Source organism: Chaetodon trifascialis, chromosome 7 (genome assembly GCF_039877785.1).
Source record: "Chaetodon trifascialis isolate fChaTrf1 chromosome 7, fChaTrf1.hap1, whole genome shotgun sequence".
In the NCBI taxonomy this organism is placed as follows: domain Eukaryota; kingdom Metazoa; phylum Chordata; class Actinopteri; order Chaetodontiformes; family Chaetodontidae; genus Chaetodon; species Chaetodon trifascialis.
In genome coordinates, this window is record NC_092062.1 from 17,638,519 (window position 1) to 17,657,821 (window position 19,303).

The 19,303-nt window shown below is 44.5% G+C and overlaps 2 protein-coding genes across 4 annotated transcripts; one reads left to right on the forward strand and one right to left on the reverse strand.

The window, feature by feature from the left end:
• The first annotated feature begins 389 nt into the window (after positions 1 to 389).
• virma (vir like m6A methyltransferase associated) lies at positions 390 to 15,327 on the forward strand. 2 transcript variants are annotated; one of them, XM_070966516.1, is made up of 27 exons: positions 390 to 492; positions 921 to 1,033; positions 2,996 to 3,082; positions 4,656 to 4,704; positions 4,797 to 4,959; positions 5,057 to 5,176; positions 6,273 to 6,524; positions 7,062 to 7,792; positions 8,018 to 8,155; positions 8,247 to 8,473; positions 8,584 to 9,111; positions 9,227 to 9,381; positions 9,491 to 9,573; positions 10,050 to 10,143; positions 10,633 to 11,021; positions 11,127 to 11,282; positions 11,393 to 11,628; positions 11,710 to 11,959; positions 12,048 to 12,265; positions 12,395 to 12,527; positions 12,817 to 12,957; positions 13,046 to 13,200; positions 13,310 to 13,406; positions 13,805 to 13,971; positions 14,104 to 14,453; positions 14,658 to 14,804; positions 14,933 to 15,327. In XM_070966516.1, the coding sequence occupies exons 1-27, from the start codon at positions 430 to 432 to the stop codon at positions 15,142 to 15,144; spliced, it is 5,454 nt and encodes a 1,817-aa protein (XP_070822617.1). In that variant the 5' UTR covers positions 390 to 429; the 3' UTR covers positions 15,145 to 15,327. The 2 variants fall into 2 exon arrangements, with proteins under 2 accessions (XP_070822617.1, XP_070822618.1); XM_070966517.1 differs by having other exon boundaries at positions 395 to 492; positions 6,273 to 6,494.
• Positions 15,328 to 16,050: 723 nt separating this feature from the next.
• rnf41l (ring finger protein 41, like) lies at positions 16,051 to 19,296 on the reverse strand. 2 transcript variants are annotated; one of them, XM_070966813.1, is made up of 7 exons: positions 19,252 to 19,296; positions 18,896 to 19,140; positions 18,548 to 18,754; positions 18,288 to 18,427; positions 17,313 to 17,475; positions 17,075 to 17,195; positions 16,051 to 16,528 (listed from the first exon to the last, which is right to left on the reverse strand). In XM_070966813.1, the coding sequence occupies exons 3-7, from the start codon at positions 18,751 to 18,753 to the stop codon at positions 16,142 to 16,144; spliced, it is 1,017 nt and encodes a 338-aa protein (XP_070822914.1). In that variant the 5' UTR covers position 18,754; positions 18,896 to 19,140; positions 19,252 to 19,296; the 3' UTR covers positions 16,051 to 16,141. The 2 variants fall into 2 exon arrangements, with proteins under 2 accessions (XP_070822914.1, XP_070822913.1); XM_070966812.1 differs by lacking the exon at positions 19,252 to 19,296 and having other exon boundaries at positions 18,896 to 19,231.
• Positions 19,297 to 19,303: the final 7 nt, after the last annotated feature.

The window sequence follows — 19,303 nt, forward strand, 5'->3', positions numbered from 1 at the left end:
AATAAAATAAAATAAAATAAAATAAAATAAAATACAAAAAGGTGTACCTCTGGAACATTTACACTTGTACAATGTTTCATTTCATTTAATTAACTAATTTATATATTTTAAAGGATATTACTAATCAAACAATTAAAACTACTTGAAAATTATACCACTGTAAAAAGTCATTACGGCGGGCTCTATGCAATTGCACACTACAGTAATAACAATAATAACGGCATATATTTTATTAATGGAGTCAAAAACACTCATTTTATTTTAACTTTAGAACAATACAGATATGTTTATCTTTTTTCACGTTTTTTTTTTTTAATGTACACTTGTTTGCTTGTTTATGTTTCTGTCACTTCGCTCGCGAGGACCATGCCCCGGAAGTATTCACTATACCGGAAGTTTACCCCTGGCCCGACGAACAGTAAGAAAGCGATGGCGGGGGACACTTCAACGGAGCTTCTTTTTCTAGATACGTTTAAGCACCAGAATGCTGAGGTAATGTTTCTGACGCCCTTCCACCTTCTTGTATATTTACTCATGAGCTGCCTGCATACAGTACTCATATCGATTATATTCAGGAGTTTTGGAGGATGGTCCTCAACTTCCAAGCTAACGATATCAACTTGGCTAGCATTAGCAGTTGCATCATGGTTGTCATAATAACGTTGCAATTTGCAGCTTTTGTTGCGATACGCACTTGCCTAATTGTAGCTATAATTGTGCGAAACATGCCCATTAAACGTGATTTTATTAAACACCACGCAGCTGAAGCCTTGCGCAGTTTGTTTGCTAGTTAGCCAAGTGGCTAATGCCTCTGAGCGGCTAGCAAAAGTGTTCTAGTCTGAAGTGTAAGTTGTATGGCTTGTTAACACAATGTATTATCTAAATGTTTTATATAAATTAGTATATTTTATGCACTGCAGCTAACCAACGTGGATGTGGTGCGGTTTCCTTGTGGGGTGCTGATCACAGAGGTGCGGGTCATACCTCCAGGAATCAAAGCACACAGCAACTTACCTGACAGCAGAGCATTTGGGTAAGAGCCATATGGCACGCGCAACACTCGGTGACATACAGTAATGTATGTCAAACATGTAATGTATGTAAAACAGTAATGTTCACCAAGATAAAGCTGATGCAGTCTATGACAGAAACATTGCACTAAATTCCCCTTTCGTGAAGGATGTCATGTTGAGCTTTTAATGAAACTGATTAAGAGAGGTGTTGATTGAACTTTATGATGATATTATGATTTTTTTCGAGCTGTTGAATTATCTGACGTCAGGTTGAGAGGCGTTTCTAATAATTTGTCCACCACTTATTTTAATGAGGTATACTAAATAGGTGAGTCTAGGCCTATCCAGTAAACTGGCATCTGAATGTAGTTGCAGGTGAAGACGCACGTATCTGATATGCAGGATCAGTATTAGTGTTGAAGTTGATATAGACCTTATTGACCAGATTGGTCCTCTGTCTTGACAGATACCCAGAGTCCAGGTATTGGAATTGTGTTGGGAGGGCAAAGTTAGATTGGTGCATCCATAGTTGCAGGAAATCCTCAACCTAATTGCTAACGACATATTGCTTCTGGACATGTTTCTTTGCTGCAGGTACCTGAGATGTATGTGCGCCTGTAGGAAAGTAGTTTGATACCTGAGCTCCAATTGTTGTGTGGGTCCTGATTCCCACTTAGCCTGTTGGGTGTGATGTAATTTATCTGAATGACTGGGCTCAGTGCTGAACAATGCACAAACCTGAGCAGGTCAGGTGTCTGTTGTGTAGAGATGGGTGATTCGGATAAAATCCTCTATCAGGATATATGTCATTTCATATCACAAATCAAAGTTTTTAATCATGCTGAGGCCACAAAATCCAAGTTCTGCTTATTGATTTGCCACATTGCCTACAGTGGTCTAATACACCCAGCAGATATGTTAAAGTGATATGTACCATGGCATAAACGGTATGGAAAACGTGACAGTCCAAAAAAATATTTCTTGCCTCACACTATACACTCAATGGTCACTTTATTGGGTGCACGTGTGCAATTTAATGCAACCCAATACAACTGTTCTACCATAAAGTCTATTTCTATGATGCCCATAATGTTGTGTCATAAAGATGTTACTTTTCTTATATGTTTTAGTGCTGTCAGAGTTAGTGATGGTATTGTACTGGACTGCATCATATTCAGAGGTGTTTCTAATATTCTGACCCCCACATAGATATAGATAGGAAAGACTAAAAAATTAGACACCACTCTCAGTATAATATAGTCAAGTACAACAACACTTTTAACTGTGACCACAGTAATAAAATAAATATATAATTGATGTCACCAAGAGCTGAACATTCTAAACTTCATAAAGGAAGAGTTTATGGCAGAACTGCTGTATTAATTTGCAATAGATTGTACATGTGTACCTAATAAAGAGGCCACTGAGTGTACATTGTTATATTGCAAACCGTCATGTTGATATACAACTCCTGGTGTGAAACAGTTGCCTGTTAGTCTTTTTTTGACATGTATTCAAATGAAAACAGCACAAAAACAATGTATTTAATGTTTTACCTCGTCAACTTCATTGGTTTTTCTAAATATGTGTTTATTCTGAATTTGATGCAAGACATTTCACAGAAGCAGCCAAAGACTGGGAAAGTTGTGGAATGCTCAAAAACACCTGTTTGGAACATTCCACAGGTAAACAGGTTCATTGGTAACAGGTGATAGTATCATGATTGGGTATGAAAGGGGCATCCTGGAAAGGCTCAGTCGATCACAAGCAAGAATGGAGAGAAGTTCACCACTTTGTGAACACATGATTGTATAAAGGAAATGACTACATGGACTCAGGGACACAGTTTTTTTTACGTTTTACACAGTGCCTCATCTTTTTTGGAATCGGGCTTGTATAACTCAATGCTGGTGAAGTCATCTGGAAACCAGGGGACTGAGTCCTGACTGCCTCATTACAGTGAGTGTGTTTCTGTGTTCCAGGGAGACGTCTCCTCATGCCTTCCAGTTGGAGCTGTTCTTCAACAATGTCACCAAACCCAACAGCCCCTCGTTCCACAGACTGGGCAGGTCGGAATGATTTTCACTCTCCTCCCTCCTCCCTTTTGTTTCTGTATTCCTCCGAGCTTCTCCTCCATCTCTTTTATTTCCCAGTGAGCTCATGAGAGTGCTCAAGACACAGGTGTCTGTCTCACCTGTAGAACCAGTCACGGTAGCATCTGAGCCCTGCTTTTGGAGGCCAGTGGGGTGTGTGTTCTCACCCACCCATATTCTGGTCCCTTTGTTCTCATGCTGGCTAACTGGTCTCTCCAGAAACTCATCCACACCCACACAGTAGCTGAAAGTGACACAAAACCTGGGAGATTCTAGTAAAATAGACGAGTAGTGGAACGCTTGAGTGAAATGTTTTTATTCTAACCTCGTAATAGCAGAGGTGTGCACGGTAGCACCAGAACATAAACTCGTATTTAGAGGTGTGCATTGTGTAAGGGTTGTTGAAAACTGAAAATAAGACACACCCTAGTTATTATGTCTGCCAGGAAAGTTGGGAGTAGACTTTTTTAACCTGTCGGATTGCTTTTGATGTATCTCGCACATGCCAAAAACAAATTTGACTGAAATGTTTTTAGACAAATGACTCTTGGCCCAAGAATTCCATTTTGTCAGCACAGGTCATGATTCAGATTTGGATGATTCACAAAAGCACAATATTGGAGTTTTGTCTTTTGGCTTGTATTGTTTTTTTGTTTTTTTTAAAAGATGAGTTTTTCATTGCATTTTGATTTTTGTGGTGTATTGAATGGCAAAGATTCCTGGCTGTATTATAACCCAATATATCACACACCAGTGGCCCCCAGCCTTTTCACTTATGACCCCTCAAATCTTTGGACCCTCTCATATGTGTCAGGGGGGGTTAACTAGTTCTACCAAAGACTGAATCTTCCTTCTCTGATTGTGTTATCTGAATTGTTGGGAATTCACAGGAAAAGCCAAAATTATAGAGAGAGACAGAGAGAGACAGAGCAAAGCAATGCTATCTATTCATGTGTTTTTTCTGTATATATCTTGTCATTGAGTGTGCTGGGTCCAGGTCCTGTTAATTGAATTAGTTACATATTTGGAAAGTACTGAAAACATTCGATAAAATAATGGTGGATAATTCTAGACCATAGTTTCCTTACTGATTTTGCATCATACTTTCTGACTTTGCCCAATATGATTGTGAAACAGGTTTTAAGTTGAATTCCATGTGGTATTAAAAAGGCCTTAAAAAGTCTTGACTTTAACTCGGTTAAGCTTGCAGAAGCACTTCCTCTATTGAAGTGAGGTGACGGTACTTTATTAGACAGTTGGCAATAGAGGGCTGACAGGAAACGAGGGGAGAAAGAGAGTGAGATCAGGCATGAAGAGGAGTGCTTTTTACACATGATTACACATTTTGTCATTTTGTACTGTTTTGAAGGAGGTTTATCTTGGACCTACCAGATTGCTGTTAAACTTCATTGCAGTCACACTGTATTTTCTAAAAATACAATCCCGAACAGTAATGATAAACAAACATACGCGTGTTCAAGAATATTTCGGCCTTGATGTACAGTTACACTGATGTTTTAACCTGCCCTGTCTTACTTTCTGCCCTCAGTCTGGAATATGATGAGAACAAGTCCATCGTGTTCAGACCCAGCGGAAAGGTAAATTAGTGTCAGCAAACAACGTGATTTGTGTTTTTATTTTGTTTGTTTCTGTTGATTTTGTGAATAACTAAATTTGATTCTGCCTGCAGGTGAACACAGACGGCCTGGTGCTGCGTGGCTGGTACACCAGTCTGACTCTAGCAGTGTATGGGACAGCAGAGCGCTCGCATGGGCATGACCAAAGCTCACCCCCTCCTCCTCCACCCCCGCCCCCTCAACAGCCCAGCGGGCCCAAGAGGATCGTTAAACAGGGTGGGCATCAATACGCCAAAACTATCGAATACTCTCGCCTTTCCTGGATTTGCCTGTTTGACCGTCGACCTCTTGTACCGTTTGTTTGTTCTTTTAGAGTGGGAAAAAGATGACCAGTACAACGGCAGCCCACCCAGACCAGCACCCAGAGGGCCTCGAACACCACCTGGGCCTCCACCCCCAGATGATGATGATGAAGAGCAGGTCCAAGTGACGGGTCAGAACTGTATGAATCACGTTATATCAGCCGCTGTTGGATCCTGATTGATCAGCAGTGACAGAGATACTGCCGTAGTTTAAGCGTCCGTCTGGTTGATGCTTCACATAATTAAATGTTGCATCAGTGATTCTCCTTAATTAAAACTTAAAGTTAGAACTTGAGAAAATCCAAGAGAGTTCAACAAACACTTATTTCCTGTGAATATTGCAGGACAAGCTTTCCTGATATTTTTAGGAACTTTTTATACAATTCTCTGTCTGTATTATGTAGTTTTGAGTTGTTTTCCAATCACACTTACTTTTTGGACAGATTCAGTCTTTTCTTCCGCCTGAACGCTTGTCCATTGTTATATTAGCTCTTTGCTGTTTAGCAGAGAATGAAAGCTCTGTGAATCAGGCTGGTGTTCGGGTCTTGTGCCTTTATTCGGTGAGAGTTTTTAAAGTTTATATCTTAAATAATAATCAAAAATTTAAAAATGACCCTTTTGGTGGAGTTTTCCTCACACCTCTTAAAAATGGGAAGACCTCTTTACCCCTAGTTCCTGTCAGGACCCCCGGTTGTGGACCAGTTTTTAACCCATGTGCAACCGTTTTACATACTTTATATTATTGTTTACAGTTTATTTGAGTTTTTAACCAAGTTTATTTGTTTTTATCAAATGTCTCTTAATTGCTCGGCTGCTCAATGTTCGAGTTCATTTCAGTCCAATATGAAAATGAACATACAGAGTTGAACCATGCTTGATGTCTCCATTTTTTTTTCTCTGTTACCTTCTTGCTGTGTGGTAATATGGTTGGAAAAGTATTTGAAAACTCTGCCAAACTCTGTCTTCTTGTACAAGTACAGAGCACATTATGTTCACTGTGATGAGTTATCTAGCAAGTCTCTGCATGCTGATTATCACAGTGTACTGAAATTAATGAAAACCACTGGCTGCCTGCCAGAGGGGGAAACATAGTCAAAAAGGTTTTATGCTTTGGACAGTATTTAGCAGTATTGGCTTATACTTTGTGTAAAGTATAAGAATTGTTTTCTAAACAGACTAAAACAAGCAAAAACACCAGTATGACCCTCTCTGTTGTGACGTCTTCAGTGGGCGTGGTCAAAGATGAGCCGTGCCAGGGCCGTGACGACTACCTGGAGGCCGTGTCGCCCGAGAGATCGCTTCCTGCTGACGAAGCATACTCAGATGCTGAACAAGAGGAAGAAGGCGATGAGGAGGAAGAGGAGGAGCAGGAGGAGGAAGAAGATGCGCGGACCGAGGGCAGCGTGCCGGAAGAGGAGGAGGAGGAGGAAGAGGAGGAGGAAGATGAGGGTGAGGACGAGGAAGAGGAGATGGAGGAAGGTAGGAGAGTGAGTTTGTGAGTGTAGGATAGTCTACAATCCCAAATGGACGCCTGGCCCTGAACCCCTCGGTACCGCAAACTCATCCAACTTCCCAGGGGCCCATGGGAGCAGGGTCCATTTGGGACTGAGTGACAGTTGGAGAGAGTGTGTGTGTCCTCTGGCATGCTGCCTCTATCAACAACAGCTGGATGCTCCAAACTCTCAGCTAGCCCGCGACAGGCTGCTCTGAAGGCTTGTGATCAACATTCATAAGCGGACATGTGGAGGTCTAGTCCACATATCCTGGCAGCCATGGCTGATGCTTGTGCTGTAGTCAATCCTGCATGTCAAACTAACCCAACCTGTTGGGAGTGATGCTGCAATGTGTGCAAAAGTTTGTCTGTGTATGCATTTATAAATGAGCAAGGGAGTAAGTAGCAGCCACTGGCCTCCTCATTTCCATTCATTTTACACACATATTTTAAGAAGGATCTGAAGATTCTTGTTCATAATATGTTAACTTTTGTCAAATTTCTCTTCTCTTTCATCTGTTCAGGTGATGATGGCTATGAGCAGATTTCCAGCGATGAGGACGATCTGGATAATGGTACCTTCAAGTTGCCCTCCTTTGACATGGACTACACTCCTGAGGACCTGGCATCTGTCCCACCTGTCCAATATGACCCGTATGAGCGAGAACTCAGACCGCTGTTCTACTTCACGCCTCCATACAAGACCCGCTTTGATACCCAGTTTGAGAAGGCCAGTGTGGAGGAACCCAGGGACCCTGGTGGAACTGAAGGACCAGCAATTGGAGAGGAGGCTGAGGCTGTCGTGCAGCTGAAAGAGCTACTCGCTAGTATTGGGGATGACAGAGATGCTCGCTGGGTCACTGCTCTGGAAGAGGCACCTGGACTACTGGCCAAAGGGTTGGCTTATTTAATGAAACAAGGAGAGCGAGAGATGGAGGACCCTGTTGGAGTTTTAGCTGAATGGGCACTCCAAGCTCTGAACATGGAGGTCGCTCTCACACAACCCATTGCTCTTAACCTCAGACAGTTGAAAGCTGGTGCCAAGCTAGTGTCATGCCTAGCAGAGTGCCCGCAGGGCCTCACAGCTCTGCTGCGTGAAAGGGCCCTGAATGTACTGCTGGAGCTGCTCAACGCAGACCACGTCTCCTCCACCCTGAAGCTGAGTATCCTGAGAGCTCTGGGTGCTCTGATCAGTGCTCCTTCAGGTGTGGAGGCTTTCCTACAGGCAGGGGAGTCAGAGAAGAGTGGCTATCAGGTTAGCATGAAAAAGAAGCTTTTTAATTATAGACAGATTTCCTTGTGTATTTCTTTCGCAGTGATCTCAGGTTGGAAAATTCCAGATTATCATTTTTAATTATCCAAATGAGTCAGCCTTAAAGTCCTCACATTTACAGAGAGCATTCAGAAAACACTGACTAACTGAACAAGGTGATGAATTTTTGCCTCCGTCATCTGGCACTAAACTTAATGTTCTTTATAGCGTTTGGTTCAGCTGTTCCTGCGTGAAGAAACTGTGAGGGTCATAACAGCTGGCAACGCCATATTGCAGAAATGCCACATGTATGAGGTGTTGGTCGATCTGCAGCGTGCAGCAGCAGCGTTGAGTGAACCACAGCAGGTAGACACATTCATTCACACACGCATATTGTTACTAACTTCAAAGACAAATGACATTTTTCATGATAATCGTGAATGACTGTCATTCTCAGGAGGAGATGGAGGATGCAGAGAGCCCCATGGAGGAGGAACCATCTCTGAGCTCGTCTCCTGTGAGCGAGGCAGAGCTTGACAGGCTGGCGGGGGTTTTGGAAGAGTTACATCACCTCCTAGAGACGGCCCCTAACTGCATGGTGCAGCCACCTGGGAAAGCTTTCCCCACGAGTGCTAGAATAACAGGACCGCAAGAGCGGGACGACCCCTACCCAACACTGTACAGGTACACGTTCAAATACATATGACCTCAAACCTCACATAGTGCTTAAGCTCAGATGCTAAGTTCAATGTATTTGTGACTTTTTGATTTGTAATAAATACACTTTTTTTCAGGTACATGCATGCCTCCCATTTCCTGGAGAGCACGGCGGCGGTGTTGTCAGCAGCTGCAGCGGCTGGCCACCTAGGTGTCACCCAAGCTGTGAGAGAGGTCCTACGCTTCCTGTCGCTCACCCAGTCAGGTCTGCTCTTCCTTCTCGCCCAGCCCACTCCCTCCAACCTGCTGCTGCGTCTCCTGGCGTCGATGGCAGAAGCCGAGGTTGAGGACACCACCTTCACTGGGGGGGAGGGAGGTCTCACTGGGCCAGGGTTTGGTGAAGAGGGCTTCGGCGTGTGGCTAATGCAGGCGCTGCACGCGCTGCAGGGTGTGTCAGAGCTCATGAGCCATGTGGCCACAGGGGGAGATGGAGGAGCTGGGCTGGAGGAAGGGGACAACGCGGAGGTACTGGGAATGCTCCATGCACTCTACCTGATGACCTTCACACAGACTGGTCGCAGTGCTGTGGCTCACGTTTTCAGTCTGGACAACAACCTGTCTTGTCTGGTCACCCTGCTCCAGCACCACAGCAAGGACGGACAGGGGTACAGCTGTCTCCTCCTTCTCCTTGTGTCTCTTCCTGTATGACGTGGTTTCATTTCAGGCACCAGTGCAGTGATTTCTGAGTATTTTTTTACTTTTTGTCTCCTTTTTCTGTAGTGAGGCCAAAGCTCGTAAAGCAGTGACATATAACTATGCCTGTATGCTGGTGCTGCTGGTAGTGCAGAGCTCGAATGAACTGCGGATGATGGAACAATATGCTGCCCCACTCCTCACCATAGCCAAGGCTGATGACACCAATGCCAAGCTACAGGGTAAATATTACCAATGATGCACTGAAGTATCTTGTCATATTTGTATATATCTTTAGTCTTTGTGTATTCGATTCGATCATTAAAGTTTGGTCTTTCTTCATCCTTCAAGAGCTTAGCAAATGGCTGGAACCTCTAGAAAAGCTTCGCTTTGAGATGGGCAGCATTCCCACCCTCATAGACTACATCAAACAGGTACGGATCTCTCACTGGGTGTACACACTGTTGGAGTAAAGCAACATTTCACTGCATTCTCATTCACTCTGTGTGAGCTTTCATCCTCCTGTATCACCTGCAGACAGTCCTAATAAGTCCTGAGTCCTGTTAATTTACTGAGTGAGAAATCTGTTCAGTTGGCAGCTGCTGGGTAGCTGCCAATGATTTGTCTATAACATTTAATTCAGAGAGCCAATGAACTCTTTCAGGATCTCATCCTACTCTAACACACAGGGACTGGCCTCTCAGACAACAGAACTGTTCTCAAAGCAAAGAGAATTTCTTTAGTCACACACTGAAATATATGTTTTTATTGAAGTTTGTACCTTTGATCTCCTTGGAAGTCTGGAATGCTCAAACATATACCGGCTCTGTAGCATATCTGAGTCACAGCTATATACAAATAGGAGACCTATATTTAATTTTAGACATGCGTCGTCTCTTTTTGTCTTCAGAATGTGGAAAATGTGTTGACTGCTGAGGGAACTGGACTGGTTACTGCTCTCAGGGTCCTTTATCACATTGCCTGCCCTCCACCTGCTGTAGAAGGTAAAGACAACAAATATGATTTTTGTAATAGTTCAGCTGATAAACTTTTCTGTGGTTATATCATCTTCTTTTTGCTTGAAGGTTTTTGTTTCGAATATTGAAGGTGCCCTGTGAAGTGTCCCATGGAGTTGTCCTAAAAGCAAACAAAAGCTATGTTATTCAGTTATTCACCTCAGAAACCACACTCACACTCAGAGGAAATGCATTCAACAGCTTTGTTTGACCTCAAGGATACACAATATCCGCTTTTATTGTGTGTATCCTTGAGGTCTGACTAACCCGTTGAATGCATTTCCTTAATAAGCCGATTTGGTAAGCATTTGAAAGCCTGCCTTGTTAACATCCACCTTTACCAGCTAGGAGTTTTATTCTTCTCTGCCTTTGCTGGTACATGACAGCATTTCATGTCTCTGGAAATGTGCATGCACAGCACATATGAATCCTTGAGTGCGAACAAAACTTTCACAGTGTCTTCCTTCTTTCTTACAGGTCAGCAGAGGGATCTGAAGTGGAGTCTTGCAGGGGTCCAGCTGTTCTCCGGCGAGGGTCTGGACACATGTGTGCGTGTCCTACAGAAGCTGTGCAGCGTGTTGCTGCAGCCGTGGCGTGTGCATGGACACATGGGCCCAACGCCGCAGCGCTGCATGATCCTCAGTATATGTATCAGCACACTACGATTGCTGCGCACCATGCTGACAGAGCTGCTACGTGGCGGAGCTTTCCAATTCAGAGACACTCGCGTGGCCAGTGTGTTGGTGACGCTCCACATGATCGTGTGCTCCATCCCTGCATCTGGACGTCTGGACGGAGAGGAGACCAGAGTGCAGGCGCTAATCGTTGATGTACTGCTCACCTTCACGCAGGGTGTGAATGAAGAGGTGTGTGAATTAGCAACAGTGCAGGCGGGTTTGTTTAGCTAAGAAATGTTGTAATAGTAATAGTGTCACGAGTAGTCAATGTGTGTGTGTGTATGTTTGGTGCAGGTGACTCATACAGAAGAGACTCTGGCCAGTAACACGTGGTCTCTGATGCTAAAGGAGGTTTTGGGCTCACTGCTGAAAGCTCCTGAAGGTCTGTTCTCTGGTCTGACGTTGCTCTCTGAGCTGCTGCCTCTTCCACTGCCAATGCAGACCACTCAGGTAACTCACTCTATCCTTCTGGTCCCCCGTCTATCCTGCACATCCTTTCACCTTCTGATAATTCTTGTCTTGGCATACAGACTAATATTAAAAGACCTTTGGCTCCATAGGTGATATCAGTCCAAGATGTGGCTGTAGCCTTAAACACAAGGAAGCTGTGGAGCATGCACATACGGGCACAGTGGAAAGTGTTTTCCGAGGCGTTGAGGTGTGTGTGTGCCACCACCTGCCCTCCTCTCCTGGCCATTCTGAGAAGAATGTGTGTTCAGCTGGCAGACTTGTCTTCACCCACTGCGACGCTTATCATGAAGACCCTGCTGGACCTCCAACTGGAGGAGCTGCAGCCGTGAGTGGAAGAAAACACCATCAGCTGTTTGTGTTTATGCTTTGAATTGTATCTTAAGTGTGGGCGATGTGCTGTCTGCAGGGAGGAGGGAAAGGCTGTGTGCTGGGGCCAGGTCTTGCGTCTGCTTTCTTTGATGGATGCTCTGGTATCACAGAGAGCGTGTAAGAGCGCAGCACTACACCTGCTGTCCGGGTCTGTGTCTGGAGACGAACAGCTGGCCGATTTGTTCCCCTTGCTGCTGTCTCTTTTGGTTCCTCCAGCTGACCACTCCTTACAGCAGCAGCAGTGCAGCGAACTAGTGGGGACGATATTACAGTCACTGTGTGACCAGGTAAGCAGTATAGTGCACGTTAAGGGAAACGTAGACGAGTCCTTCCAAGGAAAAGGATAAAACCTTGAAAATATTCTGTCTTCACCAGGATATTTCTCTGGTGGTATCTTCGCCTGGTGAAAGCTGTGTGTCGGAGGCTGAGCAGCTGGCCAATGCACTTCCGGGACGAGAGATGATGTCATCAGTGTGCAATGCCTTGTTGGAGGTTTTGGGGAATTCAGAAAGCAGTGTCCCACTCCTCCTCACCTGTATCAGGACTTTGACGTTCCTCACCGAACACGACTATGGACTCTACCACCTCAAAGTGTAAATGGCAACGCTGTCTTGTTTCTTGGCATACCTCTGTCTCCTTTTATCATCTTCTGTCTTCTATGAGGTATAGTGTCCTTTTCTTTGTCAAACAAGACTTTGATTGTACTTAATCTTTGTTTTCAGCGCACTGAAGAAACATGGCGCCGGTCTGTGCTCGCTGTTGAAGAGACTGGTGTTCCCTTTCAACAAGGACTCAGCAGATCTGCTCTCAGCTCTGCTGGACTTCCTCAGACAGATCGTCAACACAGAAACAATGGTCAGTACCTGCTTTTATGGCTGGTTCATGTTTCACCTAGAAGTAAATACCAAAGCACAAAAAGTTATTTTAACATGCTGTTAAAATAACTGAAGGATTATTACTAGTAACATGTTGGAAACAGTTAGAACTAGAAGATGTGGCAATGGCTGTTTTTGCAAGTTTTTTAATGTTTGAAGTATGATTTCCCAGGCATATGCATAAGGAAAAAAACTAATACTCTGAATCTCTTGCAGAGTTGCAGACAGTATGTGATTTTGCCTTTGAATCTGTATGTGTTCCACTCCAGTGTGTTGATGAGAGCCAGGGCTCCGGTGAGGACTCTGCCTTCACCGCTCCACGGTTACTGTCGGGCTCCGAGATGAAAGCTCTGCTGCAGTGGGAAGAGTCCGAGTCCCATCCACTCCCTACTCTAGAGAAACTGATTACGGTACAAATTCTGAATACATGTATAGTGAAGTAAAGGATGATGCTCGCTTGGTGTTTAACTAACTTCCTAAGTTTGTGTTTGCCTGTAGAAAATGTGTAAGGAAGATGATTCACTGGAGACCATGTTGGAGAATGTGATTGTTCTGAAGCAGACACTGGAGACAGCGTCAGACACACCTCCTGCAGCTGATACTGAGCCCACTCTGCCAGCACCCGAGACGCTCGGGGCCCAGTTTAATCACAGGTACAAAGTGACTTATGTCAAGTGTTTTTTCACTGTCGTCTTCATTCAGTCATCAGTCAAAGAGAGGCAGTTACCATCCTCTCATGCATCTGTGTGTTGTTCTCTGTAGGACGGTGTTCATTCTGTCAGAAGCTCTGGATGAGCAGCTGAAGACTCTGTGGTTCTCTCCCTTCCAAACTGAAGACATAGAAACAGACCTTGATATGGTATGTGTGCATGCAAAGATTAGGATCCAGATTTTCTTTGCTAAATAATCTTGTTTTCTCTTTCATGTAGTATTTGGTCAAAGTACCAGCAGGTAGGATGTTACACTGTGCTGCACTGTGTTCAAATGATGAATAATTACTGCACAATTACTACAATACTACAGTGACAACCACATTTCCCATCCCGACTTGGCTGCTATGTAAGCTTGATGAGTCACATGGGAAATAATGAGTAATAAATAAAAAATAATTCAGTATTTATTAATTACACAGCCATGAATTGTGGAAAATAAGTATCATATCAAATTACACCTCATCGTGTCCAGTTATGAAGCCATATGTCTGTCTGTATGTGCTTTGACCTGATGTCTATGATTGCAACTTTGTCTGTTTGGCAGGTGAAGGTGGATCTGGTGGGTCTGGCTCAGGAATGTTGTCCAGACCTGGACCTGAAGGCAGAGCTGGAGCGCTCCTTCCTGTCTGAGCCCTCCTCTCCCGGTCATACGAAAGCTCCGAAAGGTTTCCGACTGGGCAAACACAAACATGAGACGTTCATCACATCAAGGTACAATTCCGGTGTTTGGTCGTATTTTAACTTTGCATTTTCTTCACATCTGTTCTGTATTATTTTTTTACAGAGAACTAACATCTTGTTTTACTCAACTGACTGAATGTCGTCTGGTGCTTGTCTCTGCAGCGGTAAATCAGACTACATTGAGCCTGCTAAGAGAGCCCACATCATGGCTGCTCCTCGCGGCCGCGGAGGTCGAGGAGGGTTTGGACAGAATCTCTGCCGACCACATGATATCTTCCGCCAGCGCAAACAGAACACCTCCCGTCCTCCCAGTATGCATGTGGATGACTTTGTGGCGGCGGAGTTTAAAGACATTGCGACCCCTCTGGGACTGTTGCCCCCTAAACGGCCCCCCAAGAGCTCCCCAAAACCCCCCACCAGAGGACTGTTCACTGGTAACAGAGGCAGAGCCACCTTCCACAGTCAGACTCGCTTTTTCACTCCACCACAACCTAAAGGTGTACTGCTGTCCGGTACGTACACACAGACACTTTCAACTCAGCTTCATGGTCTTGTGAACAATGTTCTATTCACCAATGAGATGTGGTGTTTTTTTTCAAAACTAATAGTTTGCTGTGCAGAATACATAGAAGTGGTTTGACATTTGGGCTTACTGCAGTTCAGAACCACTTGTTGGCCAGTAGAGGGAGATAAATCCTGTATTTGTGGTTTTGTAGGTAACTACGCTCGTCGGGAAGGAGGCCGTGGTTCCTCATGGAGCGGACAAGTTCCAGCTGTCACCCACAGAGGAACCTACAGTGAACCCCGCGGAGGACAGAGCAACTTCACACGTGGACCGCTGCCCTCCAGACAACCCCCAGCAAGTATGAAGTGCACACACACACACACGCACACACACGGTCTTTATGCTTTTTTTGAATTGTGAATTTTGAGACATGGAACTCAAAACCTGGTGCTTTTGTCTTCGGCTTCCTCCATTTTTATTTATCAGGTGCATATCGTCTGGCTCCACGAGACCGAGCCCCACGAGGAAGAGGAGGTGCTGGGCTGTCGTGGCTTAGCGGGGGAGGAGGCGCCGGCAGTGCTGGAGCAGGTGGAGGAGGAGGAGGAGGAGGGGGGAGAGGATCTCAGGGGAGCAAGTTCAGTGGTGGGGGAGGGAGTGGAGGCGGCAGGGGCAGACATGTTCGCTCCTTCACCAGGTAAATTCACCTGGGCAATGACTGCAGCCTTTCATGGCGACATATGGACCAATCAGGATATTAAATATACTGTCTCCATGGTAACATGGTGGGATGGTGTTGTCACAATGACGTACTGACTCTGTGTTGATGTTTTATGTTTTGTTATTATGAGTTGTGTTCAGAGAATAAAGGTCGTTGTTACCGAGCCTAGACGTTTGTGTTTTAAGCGAACACCAGATGAAATAATGAAGTGATGCAGACAGTGACCACGATTACCTGCCTTAGCAAACAGCACTGATCACCTGTATTGTGCACTAAGGGCCAAATTTACACAGCAGAGGTCATTCAGGGTGCGTAACAAAGGAATCTACACTACAGCCTGAGGTGGCCATTTTTAAAAGATTATTCTTGATTTGTTCCTTGTGTTTAATGAGTGAAAGTGGAGACAGAGGAAGGATTTATGAGGCAGAGAGGTGCACGATGTACAACACAAGGTGAACCCAAAATATCACAACTCTCATGTGACACATGACTTTGCTAACTGCAGCATCAGGACACAATACTAATGTCAAAAATGATTTTGTTAGTGATACCAGCAGTCCTGTAGTCTCAATGGAGATGATTATAGCTAAAACACATTAGATTTGACAGCATAACACATGAACTACACCAGCTGCCTTCCAAGAGTCGCATTGCATGCCTTGCTGTTCATACCTTAGTTAAATCCAGGACAGATTTCACATTATGAGGCAAGAAACACTTTTCAGCATTTTAGGTTTGTTAAAAATCTAGGGTTTCTGGTGTAACAACGTTCTTGCGGGACACTAAAAAAACATTTAATGAACATTTTCTAAACAGAATAATCAATGGAGGAAACCAGGAGTAATTTGGTCCTGAGATGAAGAATTTTACTTGAAGTAAGTACAGAACTACTGTTCATGCATAGAATTTTTATGATTAAACTCTTGTTGGAAACTGCTTGAATCTGGTCTGACTAATTCCCCAGCAGTCCAGTCTACTCAAATGACTGTCACCTCCCGGCTCTTCCTCTTGATGCAGTCTAGAGTCAGGCTCCTCGTTCCCCCCTTGCGCACCCCCTCTCCCAGCTGAGGTGATGGAGGTGGACCCGATATATGTAGCGATAGACTGGAGGCATTTAAAGATGCCTGTCTCGGCTGGGGTCTTGTCGGCTCAGTGTGTAGTTCCCATCCTGATGTCTGCTGGTCTCCCTGATGCTGGTCCCTGGCTGTCTGTTCGACAGGATGCTGACTCCTGGTTGGCTGCCGGTCTCTGAGGAGCTCCAACAGTTCCCTGTTCTCCAGCTCAGCTACTGCCAGCTCCTGTCTTCTCAGACGCTCTGCGGCTAACAGGGCTCGCATGTCACACATCACAAGGGACAACTGACCCTGCACAGAGAAGACGTGCGATTACTGGACATGTATCAACATTCACAGCACCGGCTTTCCTGAGTTACTGACAGTGGAGGAAGCATTTACTGAAGGATTAAGTGTAAAAAGAGTAAAAAAAAAACAAAAAAAAAACAAGCATCCTGAGGAATAAAAATTAAATCTCAATTTTAAGTCAACACGGATGAGATTATTGAGAAAAATTGGAAATAGGAGCATCAGCATTTCCAAGCTTCTGATGAAGATCATGTGACATGATCAAAAGCTTTAGAACAGCTATTAAATTAGCTTTGAGAGTTTGAACCTGAAGTATTTTTTACATTCATGTTGCACAAGAGCTACCAACTAACACAGACTGTTCTGCTGGGTAGTTAAAATATCCTAATATATAATTCAATTAGATGAAGTGAAGACAGGAAGCACATCTCTCTGAGATGTCCTGTAGTTTGATGCTCTCACTAAATGGGAACTCAAGCCATGCGCCAGTGCCTTAAGTCTTAACGTCAGGCCTGTTGTAAACATACATGAGAAGGATTGACAAGTCACCTTGAGCTCCTCCACCTCATTCTTCAGCTGCGACTCTTTCTGCACCATGTGTCTCCTCTGTGAGTCCAACCGAGACTCCATCTCTCGTTTCACCTCCTCCACCTTACACAGCATCTCCGCCCTGCCATGAACATTTAACAGGACAAATTTATGATCTAAACGAACCAATGCAAACTGTAGCTCTGTGTTGAGGATTAGTGGAGAGTGAAGACATTTTCAGATCCGCACACGTATTTACCTGAGCATCTCCACTTCTGTGCGCAGCTCTGCCACACAGTTATGCTGTGATTGGTCAATGGAGAGAAGAGTGTGGCCGCAGCCGTTGGGACACTCCCTGCTGCGGAAGTTACATTCGGACAGGTGAGCCTCCAAACCCCGCCTCTCTACCTGCACAGGACAACCTGAGAGGACAACAGCACAGAGTTGGACATGCCTCACATGAAGCACCCATTTACTCAGTTTATATGTAAATGCATATAATTGATAGACAGTCTTCTAAAAACAAGTCAAAGCAGTTGACTCATATACTTTCTACTATGTGGAAGTGAAAGGATTAATTTAGTTAATTTAATTGACTTACTTAATATACTTAACAATGTATTTGAAACAATAGGACAAAAAATAAGATTGCACTGTGGTACAAAGAGTTGTAATTGTTTTCCACTCCTGAACATACAAACCATGCTTTTATACCCCTCATTGCACTTGTCAAGCCTCATCTTTGACCCAAACATAATAACTTCTCATAGATCACAGCACTCATAGACAGCAAAGGGAATCTCTTGTGTAAAGCTCTATGGCGCTGTGTAGCACTTAACACTGCAAAAAGCCACACTGCATGCACACACTGTGTAACTGTACCTACCACAGTGGTAACATATGTACTCCCCACCTGCCAATGACACAGTCACATTGTGAACACAAGAGCACATGCTTGTATGTGCATCCACACATTTAAATTGCTCATTAAAGAGTGATGGAAAGGTGACCCTGAATACACTCTGGGTGAGGTCTGCAGGGGCTTTCAAGTCCCATACATGCACCAGTTTGGGAGGTAGCTATGACAACAAAAGAGCCACCTGCTGCTCCAACCCACACAGGTGTCACATTACCTGCACATCCCACACCTCATCCACATGGATAACAATCACAAACAGCACCTATTATTCTCACAAAATGACACATTAGAGGCGCTCGTTGTGAGGTTTCATACCTGTGTTAGAGCACGATATGAAGGCAAACTCGCACTCATCCTCATGTGTGTGCAGGCTCTCCAGGGAGCACACCACCTCACAACCCTGCCTGGCATTCACACAGCGGATCTGCAGACGGTTCAGGTCGTTACGCATGTACCTGACATCAAGGACAAAAACAACATCAGGGAAATAAAGCTAAGCAGTAGAAAGAAAGTGTGAAACTTAAGAATTAACTGTTACAGTGAGGAGATGATAAAAGACAGAGATGTAGGCAGACCTGAACAGTGGTTTGAGGCTGCCCACATCCAGTGGCAATCTGTCCTCGGGACAGGAGTGATGATGGACCAGCCAGCTGCTGATGCAGGCGCAGCAGTAGGCATGTTCACAGGGCGCCTGGAGGGGGCGCTCTAACACGTCTCGACACACACAGCACAGAAGACCCTCATTCACGTAGCCCACAAACCTCTCCAGATCATAGCCCATCCTGCAACCACGCAGAAAGATTTTGCAAACACAACCAAAAGTTGGGAATAAAACTCTTGTCCAATCTCATTTAATTCTTTTTTTTTATATATATATCTATTTTCTATAGATATATATATATAATTAACAGTAATATTCCTACCTGACAGATTAACTTTGAGTTCATTCAACTCTTTCTTCTTCCTTCCTTCTGTTGATTTCCACTCCTCTTGTTCCTCCACAGGTGAAACTCCCTCTTGTCTCTCTGCTGCTATGGTCTCTCCTCCTTCATCCTCTCTCCTTTGACTTGTTGCTCCATAAACGTGAGGGTCTCCAAGTCCTGTGCTACCTTTGTGTCTCCATGGAGAGGTTTCCCTGACGACGAGGCTTCGGGACACTGGCAGGCAGCTGTCAGACGAGATCAGATCAGAGTGACAGGCAGAATTACAGGACGAGAAGAAACACTCACACTGAGGAACAGACGAATACTGTAGTAGTGTGTTTTCCTCACTGCCTTACCAATAAAGCTGGATTCAGAGATTACTCTTTCTGTCTCTCGTAATGTCTCTCT